We start from the raw sequence: 18,131 nt of genomic DNA, 5'->3' as shown, positions 1-18,131 counted from the left end.
AATTCAAGATGAATTTAACTTAGCTGTGTCTAATTTTACAACTATTTACCCAGTAGTTCCTGCATGGGTATAGAGAGAGGTTAAAAGTCAAGTTGAGTAGTTTTTACAGATTCTGTCCGCTAATTAAAAACAAAGGGATCAGCAGCAAAATACTACAAGGATCTCCTTAAAACCCTCGACTAAAAATTTTTCATTTACAAGAGTTGAGAGTTGGGAAAGTAGCCAAAAAATGTCTCAGCTTTGGCCTTTAAGGTCTACAATTTGAAGCAATTAGCCAAGAACTGTTTATTTTCAAAGAGGGGAGAAGGAGAAATGGCGAGTTTTCAACAACAATGCCAGCCTCTGTTTTCAAGCTTCCTATGAAATTCTATGAATTATTTTGACTACAAGACCTACGCCTTAAGTAATTATAATCCTTGGGTGTTATACAGGGTGTTTCTGATATAAGTCTGCCATAAATTGAAGTCCGGTACATGTTTTCTTAGGGTTAAACTGAATGGAAAGTGTCAATGAACATGCATGGGCTCTCAAACATTGATTGCCCCCTATAAGACAATGAATTAGCTGCCACACATGTGAAGTAGTTAGCTTTACTGTACCAGCGTGACCACTGACCACACGCTTTACCCAAGTATGTTTCTGTTCAGTGACGTCATAAGTTTATAAGTATGTTCTATAAGTAAGACACTTATTATACTTCGTAATGCTTACTTAGAAACTTAAGCTCGAGCATAAGCTAGTTCGAGAACGACCGAAGCGAGAATTGAAGTCCTACACTCGGCTTCAATAACTTCATGACAAGCTCCAGTTTGTAACCAGTGACAAACTTATGAAACATATCTTATGAACAAATGGTAACGTTCTTAGATTGAAGACTATTGAAGGTTGGTACGTCCAAGTGTGCGACTAGTTCCTTGTTTTAGGGGGAAATCAATGTTTCTCCGTAAATAAATGTTGTAGAGTCCCCATACCCTTTGACCCCAAGAACATATGTCCTTTTCATTTATGGCAGACTTATCAAAAACACGCTGTATATTGCAAGAAAAAGACATTTATTCTACCAGTACAATTCCTAGTTTGAGGAGCATTTGATCTCTATCGTACCGTGAGAAAAATTCTTGCTTTTCACCAACGTATAATTAATTAACGGTTTAGCGAAGATAATTTATATTCCTAGTACTATTTTTGGACAAAATATTTTAACCGTACTTAAAGCACTTATAGGGAGGGAGGTTGGGGAGTGCTCAGAATTCCGATTTGGTTAAATGAATTTGAATTTCTTCTCACTTCAATCTCACGAGATTGCATTGGAATTGCGTGGGAGCTCATTGCCACCCGGAAAGTTTTGCTTTCGAGTGAGAGTTTGTGTAGTGAAAGACAGCCGTGAAATTGACTTGAAATTGCACTAACATCGGCAATAACAACCATATTTATTAATATTTCATACCGGACTTGTGCGGTGTGAAGAGATAAGGTAAAAATGACCAAAATGACCATAACTTATTATTATATGCCAATGGTAAAATCGATATAATAAATCGCAGACCATTGAAACTTTTAGGGTCTAAAATTAGATAAATTTGTACAGTCTCTCGTACAAGTTTCATAGGTCTGAAGTTTACTGTACAGTTTCTGTCTTTGGTAGGACGGCGATTTCCGGAATGGATTAAATAAAGTCAACTTGACCAGTCGTTTAATGGTTAATTTACAGGTGCTGAACGTTGAAGGAAGTTACGATTAAAAGACAACCAAACTTTTATTTGCAGAAGCTCTATGCGATATAGCAAAAATAGTGACGTGCACTTAATATAAAAAAGGGAATGTAGACACTGTCATTATATCTGGCAAGCACTTTAACATATCTCTTCCAGTTAAATCATCCGTCTACAGATGTTCCTACATTTCTAAAATGGGCGTTAACAATTACAAATTAATTTTATCCTCCAGAATCTTAGCCCCCCCCCCTTATATCTGCAAAAAATAACCGAAAGAATAAGTTTGAAAGTTTTGGTAAATTCAAGAGATCAGTCTTTTGTTCCTGAGTTAATTACTGCAGTTTAGAAATTATTAGCGTCAATAAAATGTATTATTAAAATGAAAAGTCAATTAAAGTTATTATCAAATAAGTAAACTACAGAACTAAGAATTTATTTACATGGTGGGCAAAGGGGTGAAAATATCCCCCATTAAACGTCATGCCTCCGCTTAGCCAATCAGATGCATTCCCACGCAAGCCTTCCATTCTGTAAAGTTTGCCACCATTTTGATGGAAAGGAGAGGAGCCATATTAAACTACACCCCTCTGGCCTACATGGGGTCTACAACATTTAATTGACTAACATTTTACCAATAAAACAAAGGAATTAGTCACGTGACGCATAGAGTAAGACAAATCAATACTTTTCAATTTCAGAACGTTATTGAACCTTCATCTAGCAGAAATGTGGGTAGAAGTGCACAAACGCTGGTAGGTAAAGTAAAGCTAATTACTAGAGTACATTTGTGTGAGAATTTCCCTAGAAACCTCACTTGTTTTCTAGAAGAAAAAACAAAACAAAACAAAACATCTTTGGGAAACAAAACTTCGTAAACAACTGTTTACAATATAAGAAAGCAGCAAAAACAACAGGTTTTTCCTTGTAATATTTGTAATGTTATGGCATCAGAAAAAAAGAAAGCTATCAATCTGAGAAAAAACCGAAGCTCTTCTACCAGTTTCTTCCCGTATATGCGTAAGTTCATAAGATATGTTCACCATAAGTTTGTCACTGGTAACTTAGAAACTGGAGTTAGTCATGAAGTGATTGAGGTAGGTCATAGATTCGAGGTAAAGCGAGGGAGGTCTGGTGAGTAAGGCACTGTGAAAGGCTTAGTAATGCAGACTAAATAGGACCTAGGTGGAACTTGGTCCTGCAAAATTAACCAACCGAGTGTAGGACTTCTATTCTCGCTTGTCGTTCTCCCTCGAACTAGTTATCTCGAGCTGCAAGTCACTTGCATTAAGAAGTGTATAAGTAATGTCATACTTATGGAAGGAACATATCACTTATAAACGTATGGTATCTGTAATCATACGTTTGGGTCGAATCTTGACGGGCACCTCTCCGAACCAACCCATACAATCAAAAATCTCCCCGGAGTGGAGGAATACACCCACGATATAAAGAAAATAAGTTTTAAGAGTAAAATATAAAGAAGAAGAATAATTCTATATCTATAAGATCGACCTCTAGAAGAATAATAAGCTGGATATACTGGAGTTTCGGAGCAAAGGCGAGAAATTTTCCCATGCCGTTTATACGATCTTATTTTGTTTTATATATATTTTTTCTCATATAAATGGATTTAAATAACTCGGAAAAAATATGACGTATATAAGTAATAAAAACTATTATTTCAAACCGTGTGGGAAAAAAATAATCGTGAGGTTTTTCTTCTTATTATTTCAAGGTGAGATGAAATAATCTTAATTTATGGTCGTTTTTTTAAAGCATTAAAAGTAGCATCAGGGATAGATTTAATTTTAGAAGTAGGAATGGAGAACAGAGTAACGTGGGCGCGCGTCAAAGTCCAGGACCCTCTTCCACGGGACGGGGGGGGGGGTATGAAAGAAGAGGCGGGTGGGTCATAGCGATAGAGGTAAAAAGGAATTACGTATTTTTCACCGTCCCCGTCAGCAACGTCATTAAAACGTACTTTAAGTAAGCCAATAAGATAATTTAAAATTTTCTTTACGTGTGAGGGAGGGGCTCTATACTGGGTTATGAGTCGGGCTGGAGTAAATACTAACCGTTCTCCGTTCCTGCTTCTAAAATTATATCTATCCCTGGTATTATTAAAGCTAGAATTTATTCGTTTTTAATTGAAAGAGCGTATAAAATAATGAATATATCAATTGGAACCATGTTTCTATCTACAATATTAAAGAAGATACGAGTGTAATTACGTCACTACGCGTTAGGCTACTCCGAGGGGGTAGACGCTCTGGATCTCTGTGTACACCTGAGTTCAGCTTTGAGAGTGCATTGAGTTCAGATCCTTCGGAACCCACAGTTCAGCTTTGACAGTACATTGAGTTTAAGTCATATTGTACACCTGAGTTCTCAAGTGTCTACCCCCTCGGGCTACTCCGCAAGGCACTATTGAAAGAATTCTTAAGATTGTTTTAGGGCTTTCATTTCGATAAGTGATGGTACTTCACCCTCTCAACCCTTAACACTGTTTTGGCAGACATATTGGTAATAGGTATCAGCTTTTCTCCACCAATATGGCCGTGTAACTTACCTCACACGTGTCTTAGCTCCTCCCAAGAACCCAACTTTACCGCAAAAATTACTACGTTTCACCTATTTGAACCCTGAACCTACAATTACAGTCCAAGTACTCTACTTCAGGTCGAGGAGGCCACAGAAAGGGTTTAATTACTGAACATTCATTTCCAAATAGATCATTACCCAAAGCAACGCGTTACACCTTCCCTTTGAATTTAGTGGGGGCGGGCTTTTGTTTCCAACTAAGGAGATTTTTGGCGCGAAAATAAAGAAAAAAAATGGTGATCGTGAAAAGGTGAAAGAAGATAAAAGCAACAGACGCTTCCTTCCGAGATGCTTGTCTGGCCATTCAGCCAGCAGCATCACACTACAGTATAAGCAGAGCGGGATTCCTTTGAGCATTCCTCGGGCTCGATTTGGACCCGAGACAAGAACTATACGGTAATAAGAAGAAATTCATTCTCGAGAGAACAAGATGGCCCCGGCCAGATTAGAGCCACATCGTTTATAAGGCTAAGAAGCGTTTGAAAGAGAAACAATTTCGTAAAACACCCAACTTTAGTTCTTTCCATAGTTTTTATTGTATATAAAGTTGTTTGGGTTCTTAGAATGCTAAAGTCTGAGAAATTTTAAAAATAGTATGATATTTCCCATTTTATATAAGGCAACGTGACAGATTTGTGGTGTGTTCATTAAATACATACAGATACTAACGAGTGTTTGCTTATTAACATTTCGACTGAGCATCCGCATTGTACTGTTAGAGATAAATCATAACCCTTTTAAATCGCCAATGAATGAAAAATATCACCATAACACAACTTATCCCTTTTCACTATTAAATATGTTCATTAATATATGCATAGTACATTCGCAATGCGCTGTTAAAGACAAATCATAATTGTCTCCCATTCAAATTCAGCAATCCCTGATTTAACTCTATCTTTAAAAAAACGAACGAATACACCAACAACATCTTCTTCATCAGACCAGGTGAAACTAATAACTAACTGTGTTCATTAATATATGCATAAAACATTCGCAATGCTCTGTTATAGACAAATTATTATCCTCTCCGTTTTAAAATCAATAATCCCATTTCCAGGCTCCCTTTAAAAAGACGAACGAATACAACCACAACAACCACAACATCAACATCTTCTTCATCAGACCTAGTAAAACTAATAGCCTATCGTCAGATTTACATCAAACGATGTGGCTAAAAAAGGGCCATGAAAAGGATTTAAAGCAATTTTAAATGGGGGTAGGGGGCTAAAAGAATATATATATAAAGTTTAAGTAGAGTTGAGGCGTGGGCTTTGTTCTAATGCGCGCCCTAGAACTCTCTTACAATTTCTATTCTTTCCAAAAGAAAAGTTTCTCGAGAAACTTTATTCTTCCTTCCTTTTTTGATTTTGTTTCCAAAAGTCGCGGACCTTCTCTCAATTAAGGGGACCTTCATAAAGATAATAATGTTCATCAGAGCTAAAATTAAAATTAATATTGAATTGAAGCGGTGCGATTTTGGTTGGGGTCCGGTCAAATGTTATAACGTCGCTGTTCCGTGTCTCGAGGAAGCCCATTTCATTTATAGCCTAAGATACTGGAGGTCAAAGGTCACCCCTTATTATGCCTATAGCGAAATTCATTTGACAAATTATTTATTCACAGCTAAATAATAATTAATTGTTGCAAATGTATACCAACAATTTTCGATTATTTTAACTTCCGCAACTATGTAAAGAACAATTTTGATAATTTCTGGTAAAATTCGGTATTTCTATGACGTAATACGCATTTCTAAATTGCACAATAAAATTGTTTAAAATTTTAAACAATTTCCTAAAATTTTACGTAAAATCCCTGAGCTCATATATCATTAATTGATATCTCAATCACCATACGATTTCGTAATTAATCAATTAATTTTCTTTCAAACGTAGAGTAAACCTTGAAAAATTTAACGAATGAGCTTTGAAAAATGCAAAAAAAAAAAAATAAACTCTTTATCATATGACACAACGTTTTGACTCAACTATAGATGAGCCAAAAAAGAAAATAAATAAATCGCCGATAAAACCATTTTTTCTTAACTCTTCAGGCGGTTCAGTTCTATTCACACGACCTAGCTAATTGGGCTGAGTCATCCAAATGAGTCAAAAAACAAAAAAAATCTTTATTCAAATTTAAAATTAAAAGAAAGATATTAATTTTAATATTAATCCTCCTCATTCATCGCGGCGGTTTTAGATAAAACGAAAAGATTGTTGCCAACTTCTAACACATTTTGCATCCCGAATTAAGATTAATCTATTTTTAAAAGCTTACGTAGGGGGCCAAAGCAATAAAAAAGAACCCACAAAATATTCCAGACACATAAAAACGTGTAATTCAACCTTTAGCAAAATGAGATCGCATCTTTTCTATATAAAAGTTTAAATCCGACGAAATATTCGCTGGTTTTTATTCTTATTTCCTAATACCTTATATAAAAGTAAAAATATTACAACTATTCAGGTTACTCGATTTTTGGCAAGGGCTGCCAGACAGACACGCGAACGAACATTGAACGTTGAAAAAAACACACGCTCGAAATTTGCGTTTCAATAAAAATCGCGACTTTAAAAAATTTAAATATATTATAATAAAAATTCAGAAAAATAAATAAAAATAGAAGAATATTTTAAGTTAAACTTGATTTTTTGAAAATGAGGCATTTTCTCGGTTGATACTTTTCCATAGACGAAACGTACCTTTTATAACTTTAGTAAGTCATTTTGCGCATGCGTTTAAGGAAGGGTTAGGCAACATTGAAAAGGGGTAAATAAACCGATCACACTTACAGCTTTGTCGGAAGTTAAATCTTGGAATGGGAGGGTTTATATTAAAACAAAGCAAGATGTTTTGTCATTTTCTGTTTTACAAGACAAAGTGGGCGTGAATGTCAAAAAACAAAAACAAATGCCATTATCTATATATAGCAGACGACACGAGTGACACTTTTAAGCGCTGATTCGAGGATTTAAAGGGACTGACAAAGTCTTAGTGTCCAGTACCACTCCTAGTCCGGTACTGTAGTCTTTGTATCGTGATGCAACGTGGTGCCTATGACGTACTTCAAATCATTTTTTATCCTGGATCCATCTACCGATGCCTACTCTTTAAAGACCCTTTAATCTTTTCATAAACCTTATTTTCTTTACAGACCCTTTAATCTCTTCATAAACCTTATTTTACTTTACTGACCCTTTAATCTTTACATAAACCTTATTCCAAATAATCCTAGTGTCATTTACAAAATAATATTTCCTTTTAATAAATGGAGATAACTGAACTGAACCGATTAGCACAATAGTGAGATTGGTAAAGTCAAGTTCAAAAATAAAAGTTAACAGAAACACATGTCCCATGGAAACTATAAAATTGGAATTCTGCTTCCAAATTGCAGACAAATCACAAAATCGATGCTTTTAACAACAGGCAAGTTATATAAGCGACTACCGGACAAACAAAATACTAAAGCTATGATGATGATGTGGTATTAAAAACGATAAAAAAGAGTCGGCGAATATTTTAACCTTGCCAGCTGTATATCATAAATATTTAAATTTGTTGTTGTTGAGTCGCGAGTGATGATGTGGTTGGTGGTGGTGGTATTAAGCAGACCGAAACGTTATATTAGAAAAATACCGCCGCGCTTTTTAGGCCCAAAAAAACATTCAATCAGTCCATAACGAATGCGTAACCCTGGGAGTAAAAAGTTTGAAAACAAAAAAAAAAACATTTTCAAACTAAACCCATGCAGTAATTAATATTATTATTATTTTTGGGTTTAATTATACCGTCCAATTCTAAACATATCCTTTTAATTAAGGCACTTCCGCGTGTCTACGAATACTTAGAATAACCTTCTTCATAAACGTAGGGTTCCCATCAAAATCTCAAAAAATAAATCAGGGACTTAATTGTAGCTATAAAAATGAGGACCAAAATTTTGAAAGTAGGAATTAAAATGGGACCACTATTAAAAAATAAAATGTCATAATTAATACATAAAAATGTCTTAAATTGACACGTTTTAAAGTGTTAAGTGAAGTTAAGAACATTATATCACCCTATTTTCATCCGATTTTCAACAAAATTGTGAATTATTTCGGACTTTATGTCGCAGAAATGTTTGTTTAGGCTTACAAAGAGGTTTCGATATTTCTTCATGAAAGACATCTTCCCTTGATTAACTACCAAATAAATGCTTAACCCTGAGGTTTTTGGAAAATAATGCGATTTAAGGACCAAATACCGATTTTAGGGTAGTTTTAAGGACCTTACTGGAAAATAGGGACTTTGAGGGACCTGATGGGATCCCTGCGTTTATATCGGTAAAGGTACGGCGGAGTTATACATAATGTAAAACATAATATAGAGAAATAGCCCATGGTTCCTTTAGAATAGGGACTTTCAGGGATCTGGTGGAAACCCTGCTTTTATAGGGCTAAAGGTACGGCGGAGTTATACATAATGAAAAACATAATATAGGGAAATAGCCCATGGTTTCTTTAACTACGGAACGTTTTGTGGTATTAGTTCTATTAGAATTGACAGCTGATTAAAATCTATTCATTTCATAATTTTAAAACATTTTATTTTCAACCTTTAGGAGTTGCATTGTAAGACATAATTTGGATCTTGCTTATCTTCTTTGGTAGTTAGGAAAGAACAATAGAGCCCAGAAAAACGCCTTCAATCAATACAAAATAAAGGTGATAAAAAAGGAGTTATCTATATAACAAATCGATTATGTTCCCCTGAAATTATCTTTCTAAATAATAAGGTACATACATTCGTGTGACGTCACAAACTCTTACATTTTCACGTGCAAGAAATTGGTATAAATATAAATGCCTGGAAAGGTTTAATATGCACAAAAGATATTCCAGTCTCGGAAACGTTTCGTTTGTTAATAGATTTTTAGTAGTCCCAAAATATTTAATTATGCTATGAGGAATGCACTCTTTTCAAGATTGCAAAGTACATTAGAAGACTATATAAAATATGATTGTTTCAAGGGGTCGGGTACTCTCTCAATACATTTTGTACACTCCATCACGCGAAATTACAACGAAATTTAGAATCTCAAATCAAATATAGTACATGGGCGACGAATATTTCCAAATCAGGAAAAAATCTAAATCAAATTTAAAATAAATCAGTGATTTGGACAATTTTCTTCCAAAAACTATAGTCACTAATATTTTAAAATCAGACAAAAATTGACCAAAACTAACCCAAATTTTAAATAAATCAGGGATTTTGATTTTAGAAGTGGAATTCGGACAATTTTCTCCCAAAAGTTTCTTTCAAGTTCATAAAAATTGTACAATTTCTTCAAAAAATAGCAAAAAGATAAACCCAAAATTTTACCCCCATATTAAACCGTCAATTAAGTATCTTCCCTCAAATATTTATTCCGAGACCCATAAATACTATATTCAATTGCAAGCGAACGTGCATAATTTAATAAATTAATTTATTAAAATTTAATCTCAAATACAAGTTTAAAAACTAGAGTTCTAATTCCACATTCAATCCCAATAAAGTTTCGCGCTTGAACTATAACGAACTGATGACTGAACTATATTTAAACGCGATAAATAACCTTCATTAACCCCACCCAACTTATTAATTAATTAATTAACGAAATTTAACCTTAATTAGTCAACCCTACAAGTATAATTATAGAAAACGTAAAACAAGTATAAACAAACAAATGAATAATTAATTAAATAAATATCACAATTACTTACAACCAACGTATTCCTCGGACACCTTCCAAGGCAATCAGGGCCAATATCGTAAATCCAAACAACAATAAACGTCTATTAAAAATAGTCCTAGTAAGTAGTTCCATGTTTTGTTTTTGTTTATCCGCAGGAAAAACCAAAACAACAAATCAAATCAATCCGGAGAAATAAGTGCAATTAAAAATTACGTTGGTGAAAACTTATCAGCGGCGACAACATGATAATTACTCGACGGCGCAACATTAAATAAAACCGCGTTAAAAACCACGTGAAACGTCATCGACATTTGCGAATGCAGCAACGCGAACGTTAAAATACCATACGGACGATGCATAATAATCCACTTTTAAAATAAATCGTACTATTATTATTATTAGACAACTATTAAAATTCCATTTTAAATTCAAGTAAGATCTCGTACTTATTGGGGAAATAATCGAATCGTCAATACTTATTATTGACAAATTCTAGGAAAGGTACAAAGACGGAAAAGGTGTGTTTTGAATGAATGAATTGAAAAACGCGATAAAAAATAAAGAAAGAATAGTATACACGTTTTAACAGGGCAGAGAGTCGGAAAGACAGTGACTTCTCACGTCGACGTTTAGAGAGAGTTTGTGTGAGAGAAGAAAAACTTTTTTTGACTACTCCGGCAGTCAGCCCCGGGACTGCTCTGCAGGGCAAGAGAAAGTCAGGAGCAAAACGTAGTAAAACCACGACGACGACGTCTTGCGTCTTAACACTCGACCGCCGTTCAATCTCTTTACCAAGTCTTTTTAAAGGCCATGAATTTATACAAATTTACCGGGGAATTTTTAACTGTAAAACATGTGCCATTCCAATAAATACTTGTGGAGATAACAAGACACAGGCGAAGGGGGTTGCACTCTTGGGTTATTTCTCTTGTGCTAAGGAAATTACCCAAGAAGGTGGCTTCTCTTCTGGCATTCTCTATAGAATGGTCTGTTGAGGGTGACGCCATATTTGTTTTAAATTTTTAGGAATGGTAAAATTTCTTATTTTTCATAAATCAATTTATAGATTTTTAAAAGTAAAATTAAGTTTTTCTTATAGGCTTGGGAAAATATTCTTTTATAAATATAGAATCTATTCATTTAAGTCGAATATATATGTGAATGAAAGTACATTTTGGCACCACTTAGATTAGCGAGCTTGCCAAACTTGTTCGGACTCGTCATTAGATAACACATAGGATTAGGATTTACGTGAATGTATGGAGTTGCGTATGTATAAGACTTCACTTTACCTTTTTGTAAATACCTTTTTTTTTTTCTTTTAAAACGCTTTCACTCTTCCTTAAAAGTTAAAAGTAAAAATTCTCGATTTCTTCATTTTTATACCAGATCCAAAATTATTGCAATTATAGATAATTTCTAAAATTATGCAAGTTCACTATTTGCTCGGCCTTCCGGAAAACTGGCAACCATGTTTCCGGAAGTTTTCAATTTTACCAAGAAGTGATATCTAGTTTATTGGGAGAAGGTAAAAGATGCCTAAGTATTCGCGTGCCATAATCCCAGTCCCCCTTTCAAAATACAAGGGGAACGTAAAAGGAGGCCGGGCTATTTCGCCTCTCCTCAGTCGGAAAATACGGAATTTTCGTCATTCGCGTCGCGCTGACGTGAGTTTTCAAGAACCAATGAGCTGCTGGTTGTAATTTAGAGGCGGGGATCAACTCCGGACCTACGTTTGGACGGGAGATAAAGCTGAAGATGCGGCGAATTTATACCTTCTCCCTAATAAACTAGATATCACTTCTTAACATCAAAACTAAGTCAATTGGTCCATCGAGGAACGCAAAACAACGAAATAATACGATATACCTCGCTCCTGCAATGGCTGCAATATTTACATAGAAGTCTGACTCAATTTACTATAGGTTATTTCAATTTGAAATGGCCTTCCACGTGAGTACCAACACTTATTCTCTATTTTAAATTAATTTATATAAAACCATATGGAATACATGGGATGTTTTTTCTTCTTACTATTTCATCTTCGTATATAGCTTTATTATTGCAAGGGGGGCGATATTATATTTGGAGATCTCGAGCCTGAGAACCGCCGGGTAAGGGCCAGTATTTTTTTTAATAAAACAGATTTGATGGTAGTGGGATATAAATGAAATGAATTCGTATCGCAGCCAATTTATGATGACTCGATCATAAAAAAACCCCAAATGTTTATGGTCCTTATAAATTCTTTCATACGGGAACGGTACGGTGTACTTTCAGGCGTATAGTTGTTGCGTAGTTTCAGGGTGGAAACTTTTGCCTTAAACAAGTTTCAATACTTCTAATTAAGGCATAAGAGTTGTTTTGTCAAATTAAAGTATTTTAGAAAACAGAAAACAATATGTATTATCAGGGATAGATTTAATTTTAGAAGTAGGAATGGAGAACAGAGTAATCCGGGCGCGCGTCAAAGTCCCGGACCCCCTTCCACAGGACGAGTGGGGGTATGAAAGAAGAGGCGGGTCATAGCGACTGCAGAGGTAAAAATTAATTACGTATTTTTTCGCCGTCCTCGTCAGCAACATCATCAAAACGTAGTTTAAGTGAGCCAATAAGATAATTTAAAATTTTCGATACGTGTTGGAGGGAGGGGCTCTATACTGGGCTTGGGCTATGAGTCGGACTGAAGTAAATACTAACCGTTCTCCATTCCTACTTCAAAAATTAAATCTATCCCTGCTTGTACACATTAAAAGATTGCCGAAAGCAAGGGATAATTTAGCAATTATCGAAATTGATTTCAATGTCAAACGTTTCCACCCTGTATACATATAGGTTTCCCGCTTAAACTCAAAACAATTTCGCGCCTTTTTATCCGTGGTATTAATTATTAATTTTCATTTCCACTTTTGCCGTTTCCGTTTTCGAACTATATAAGATAATAGTCGCTAATGAACTCGTGACTGGTTGAGTGATGCCGATGGGGTTATTCTGGGGCAGCTGTGGGATCTGGGTTTTAGTCTCTGACTTTGAAGTGATCACCGACAGAAAGTGCAGCGTCGTACTGTCGTTTTCCAGCTAGAGCTCTTTCAAAGATCCGCACCGGATATCCAGGATATCCACTTCTGGTGGTGGTTTTCTATTATTTTCCTATAGCTTTAATCATAAGCCTATGATACTCTTACTAAGTTTGGGTTAATTGAAGGGATATTTGCTACGAGCATGGGTCTTTTATAAAAAGTAGTGGGACGCCTCCCGGTGGCGGATTTTTCACAAACTGAGAGCCGGAAACTATAGCATACAGTACCCGTAACCCGACTCAACAATGAAAATAAATCACGGTAGGCCACGTCTCTAATGTATTCCGGTTTGAAACGAAGATGGCGCTACAGTCTCTACAATTTTTCCCCGCATGGATAATATCGAGAGATCATTTCGTTAATTCCACAGGAGAAGCATACACCACAGGGGCGTGGAGATCACCTTCTTGGGTTATTCACCTGGCCACAAGAAGCACCGCTAGAGGCAGCACGAGTCGGCTAGCCCTCCCCAGCGTGTAGTGAACTCGGGCCCGTCTAGCGTTGTATCTTGGCATAAGTGAAATAACCTTAGATGCTGCCTAATGCCTGTTTGTTGGTTTTCCTCAAAGTATTTAATGGAATGGACTATTAGATAGCCCCAACAACAGACCCATACTTATGCATTATAGGGCTCTGCTGTAAGCGAGTTTCTGTTTATTTCTTGGTTGCAGTTTTTGTATGTACAACCAACGGAGACAAGCAGAGATGTTAAACGTTTTATTTGAGGAAATGTTCATCTGTGGCCAACTCAATTCCAATGAAGGAAAGGGGTTTTGAGGGATAATGATAGACATTATATTACTTAGGTTAGGTCCAAAGGAAATTATGAGAAATGGGGGAGAGAGAGAAAGCCCCAATTCGCGAGACACTTTTTTTAGCAACAACTGCTTGCCAGGTGCTGTAAACTTCTAAGAGTATAGAGGATAACCAAGGTGTTTCTGATAAGTCTGCCATAAACTAAAAGGTGTGTTTTGGGGGTGAAACTGCGTGGAAAGCGTCAAAGAACATGTTTGGGGTCAACAATCAGAAACACCCCGCGGAAGTAAAGACAAGATTATTATAAATTGTCAGAATCTGTAGAATATTTTTCAGGGCTTAAAAATAATACCAGTTGTTCTCGAAAGCTCAATTCTACTCCTTAATTCATAACATTCACTTAATGTGGCTCCAAAAATTTAAGGGTTCAGTTAATGGTGACGTAATTACTGTATCTTAATGACAAACGGTCAAGGACATCGCGTGCGACTTATCACATTCTCCGAAAGATATACTAAGTAAAAGAGTTATCTTAATTGAATTTAAATTTATAGATTTTAGCTAAATTAAGGCCGAGGTCAATTCTCAAAGGTGTTTTTTTGTGGAAAAACAAAAACTTATCGAACTTTAATCGTTTGATAAACAAGTCACGGAAATCAATTTGTAATATCTGCTTGTGGCAATGAGGGTCATAGCGACAGAGGTAAAAAGGAATTACGTATTTTTCGCCGTCCCCGTCAGCAACGTCATCAAAACGTAGTTTAAGTAAGCCAATAAGATAATTTAAACTTTTCGTTACGTGTTGGAGGGAGGGTCTCTATACTGGGCGAGGGGTTAGACGATCTGGATCTCTGTGTACACCTGAGTTCAAAAGAGTTCAGCTTTGACAGTGCATTGAGTTAAAAGGCTTCGGAACTCACAGTTCAGCTTTGACAGTGCATTGAGTTAAAAGGCTTCGGAACTCACAGTTCAGCTTTGACAGTACATTCAAGACATATTGTACACCTGAGTTCTCAAGTGTCTACCCCCTCGATACTGAGCTATGACTCGGACTGAAGTAAATACTAACCGTTCTCCATAGGGGGCTAACAACTGGCAAGGGGGAAGAGATAGTCTGACGTCACGCAGCCCCTCTCTGGTTGGAATTTTTGCGCGTTTCATTCCAACCGTTAGGGGGATGAAACTCCAGTAAGAGACAGAAGGATGTGACGTTTCAGGGTCAGAACTGTTAGCTCCCTATTCCTACTTCTAAAATTAAATCTATCCCTGGTAGGCCTACTTTATATAGGCGGATGTTATAGTTCTATAAGTAACCCAAATTGTTAACATTCTTTTTTTTCTGACACGCTGAAATTAAAAAGAGCTGTAATTTTTAAGGAGAGAGATGAGTAACGATCAAATTCCGCTAAAAACATTGGTTTTAACGACCTCCGGGGAAACAAAAGGGAGCTACAGCTATCTAGAAACGAAGAAGGAAATCCCCTTAAAAATTCACTCACTCTCTCTCAGTATAGATATAAAATGCTCCCTCTTTAAAAATAAAAAAATCCAAAAAAAAAATCACCCTAGCATTAGAAGCTATTTAGAAGCCGATGGAGGCTTAAAAATTGTTAAACGACGAACGCCGGGGTTGCTAAAAAGTGATTTTTCTCTTCAAAATGAAGTTTTTAAAATTCCATCTCTTCTATCTCATCTCACCTTGAGGTTGCAGCGTTTGTAATACTTAAGCTATTAAGACCGTAACAAAAGTATATTAATATATCGTTATCAATTTTCAAAAAATTGTTCCTAGTTTTGTATGAAGAATTGCTTCTAATTTGTTTCAAAAATTGGTCATAATTTGTTTCAAGTATTACTCATAATTTGTTACAAAGATTGCTCATAATTTGTTACAAAGATTGCTCATAATTTGTTACAAAGATTGCTTCTGATTTGATTCAAAGATTGCTCATAATTTGTTATAAAAAATTTCTCTTGATTAGTTTAAATAATTGGTCATAATTTGTTTTAAAAATAGCTCCTAATTTCTTTCAAAAATTGTTCCTAATTTGTTTCAAAATTACTCCTTATTTGTTTCAAAAACAATTGCCTCTTAGTCTTTGGGGAGGTCTAATCGCTCGGATCTAATAATTTAAAGGTCTTGGGCAATTTTAAGTCCAGCTATTGACCAGGTCACCAAGAGGGGCCAGTAACTCGTTGAAAACAGTGTACAAACCGCACCTGTACTAAAAGATACGCGTAATATTTGAACTACCTATACCCTTCACAAATTAACAGTACGATAATTATTATTAACCCTAAATCGGTGTACAGGGAATGTGAGAGTGATTCGCCCCTCGGATGACAGTTTTCGGCATAACAGTTTTCCCTAATAACCAAACTCGCCGTATTTATCTACAAAATTCCATTAAAAATCCAAAATCACTCATAATTTTAATGAAGTCTCTTTATTAAAATCAAGAAGTCATATCTAGTTTATTAGGGAGAAGGTATAAATTCGCCACATTCCCAGCTTTATCTCCAGTCCAAACGTAGGTCCGGAGTTAATCCCGCCTCTAAATTACAACCAGCATCTCATTGGTTCTTGAAAACTCACGTCAGCGCGACGACGCGAGTGACGAAAATTACTTGTATTTTCCGACTGAGGAGAGGCAGCGAAATAGCCCGACCTCCTTTTACGCCCCCCCCCCTGCATTTTGAAAGAGGGACTGGGACTATGGCGCGCGAATACTTGGGCATCTTATACCTTCTCCCTAATAAATTAGATATCACTTCTTGGTATAGGTTAGAACACAACCAGGTGCTGAATTCAACCGAGTAAGAGGCTTTCCAATATCATAACTTCCAAGTTAATCAACTTCATCTCAACGAAATACGTATTACCTTTGATAAAAGTGTATTCTATGTTTGATACGTCAAGTCTGTAGGTTTTAAAAGCCCCGTAGATTCCGTAGGCGTGTTACGGACATCCTATTCTCACTATTCGTATATGGCTCACGAGGAGCGGGCAGGCAGCGCCACGCGATGGGGATAAAGGGAATTATAAGTCAGAAAAACAGCGGGACGTCCGTGGACTTGACTCCCTCTTTCTTTCGTTTTAAAGAAAATACTCAAAATACCTTAGAACGAGCGAATCATTATGAAAATATAGGGGGTCCCCCGTTGCGATGGAACAAACTATATTAGTTTTAGACACAAAAACGGGATATCAGAAGCGTTACGCCATTTATGCCGTATTTATTCAATAAGCAAATATTTAAAGTTTTAAGAATGAAACAAAACATGAGAAGGCAAATAGATATTGCATGGTATTATTTACAAATTAACGCTAAGCAAGGTTTGATACAAGTGGATTAGAGTAGACATTTTGGTTAAAATATTTTCCGAATTGCCTGATATTGATATTAAGATTCGCGTTAGACCCCCTGAGGGGATATAATCTAGGTATTAGCAAGAAGTGATATCTAGTTTATTAGGGAGAAGGTATAAGATGCCTAAGTATTCGCGCGGGCCATAGTCCCAGTCCCCCTTTCAAAATACAAGGGGGGACGTAAAAGGAGGCCGGGCTATTTCGCTTCTCCTCAGTGGGAAAATACGTAATTTTCGTCCATCGCGTTTCGCTGACGTGAGTTTTCAAGAACCAATGAGATACTGGGGTCTCTATGGGAATCTCTTCGTTTAAAAGTCTACTCCGCCTTAAATTTTGATTTCCGGACCGACCAGTTATAAAACTTTAATTGTCGCTGAATAATTTACATGATTATTTGGAACGTTGCCATGAGTCGAACGGGGAAGTTCGAGATATTCTTGGAAGGTTTGGGCCATAGGAAACTTCCTAGCAACTTTGAGGAAAGAAAAATGGATTTTTCTCAAAACTTTCATAGGGTCATCGCAGGAAAATTTGCTCAACATTGATTGGTCTCTCAAGGAAACTTGCATGGAAAAGATGGGCTTTCGTGCATGCTCTTACATACATACATACATACTCACTTGGGTATTTCTTACGCCTCATATTAAACAGGAGTAAATTAAGAAGAAGAATCCTCAGCTATAGTTAGAAGAACCGCGAAAAAATAGAGAAATAGGGAAGTTGTTTAAAATTTTAGGCAAACACCAACGCCGCTGTTGAGACAAATCGGTACTAGTTATGAGATTGGGCTTTGCAGATATGATAGGAGAAGGAGAGTGAAAATTCGACACTTGGTCGAGAAGAAATTGGCCAAAAAAGGCGTAAGTCAACGTGTGGTG

The 18,131-nt window shown here is 36.2% G+C and overlaps 1 protein-coding gene and 1 long non-coding RNA gene across 4 annotated transcripts in view; both read right to left on the bottom strand.

Moving 5' to 3' along the window:
* Window positions 1-18,131, bottom strand: part of LOC149702729 (uncharacterized) — a 157,899-nt gene that overhangs the window by 45,105 nt on the left and 94,663 nt on the right. The window lies entirely within an intron of this gene.
* LOC149702730 (protein Wnt-4-like) overlaps window positions 1-18,131 on the bottom strand; it is a 151,310-nt gene that overhangs the window by 41,045 nt on the left and 92,134 nt on the right. Inside the window, exon 1 of one of the 3 annotated variants that reach the window (XM_089866641.1) lies at window positions 10,076-10,691. The exons of the other annotated variants lie outside the window; for them this stretch is intronic. Coding sequence (XP_089722767.1) covers window positions 10,076-10,179 — 104 coding nt within the window. The 5' untranslated portion in view covers window positions 10,180-10,691. Of the gene's footprint in view, window positions 1-10,075; window positions 10,692-18,131 lie in introns of those variants that run through there. 3 annotated transcript variants of the gene reach the window in all.

Source organism: Phalangium opilio, unplaced genomic scaffold (genome assembly GCF_054372755.1).
Source record: "Phalangium opilio isolate 3A_F unplaced genomic scaffold, DU_Popi_V2 ptg000017l_1, whole genome shotgun sequence".
In the NCBI taxonomy this organism is placed as follows: Eukaryota; Metazoa; Arthropoda; class Arachnida; order Opiliones; family Phalangiidae; genus Phalangium; species Phalangium opilio.
The sequence above is the reverse complement of the archived record's forward strand: the minus strand, read 5'-3'. Positions and strand labels throughout refer to the sequence as shown.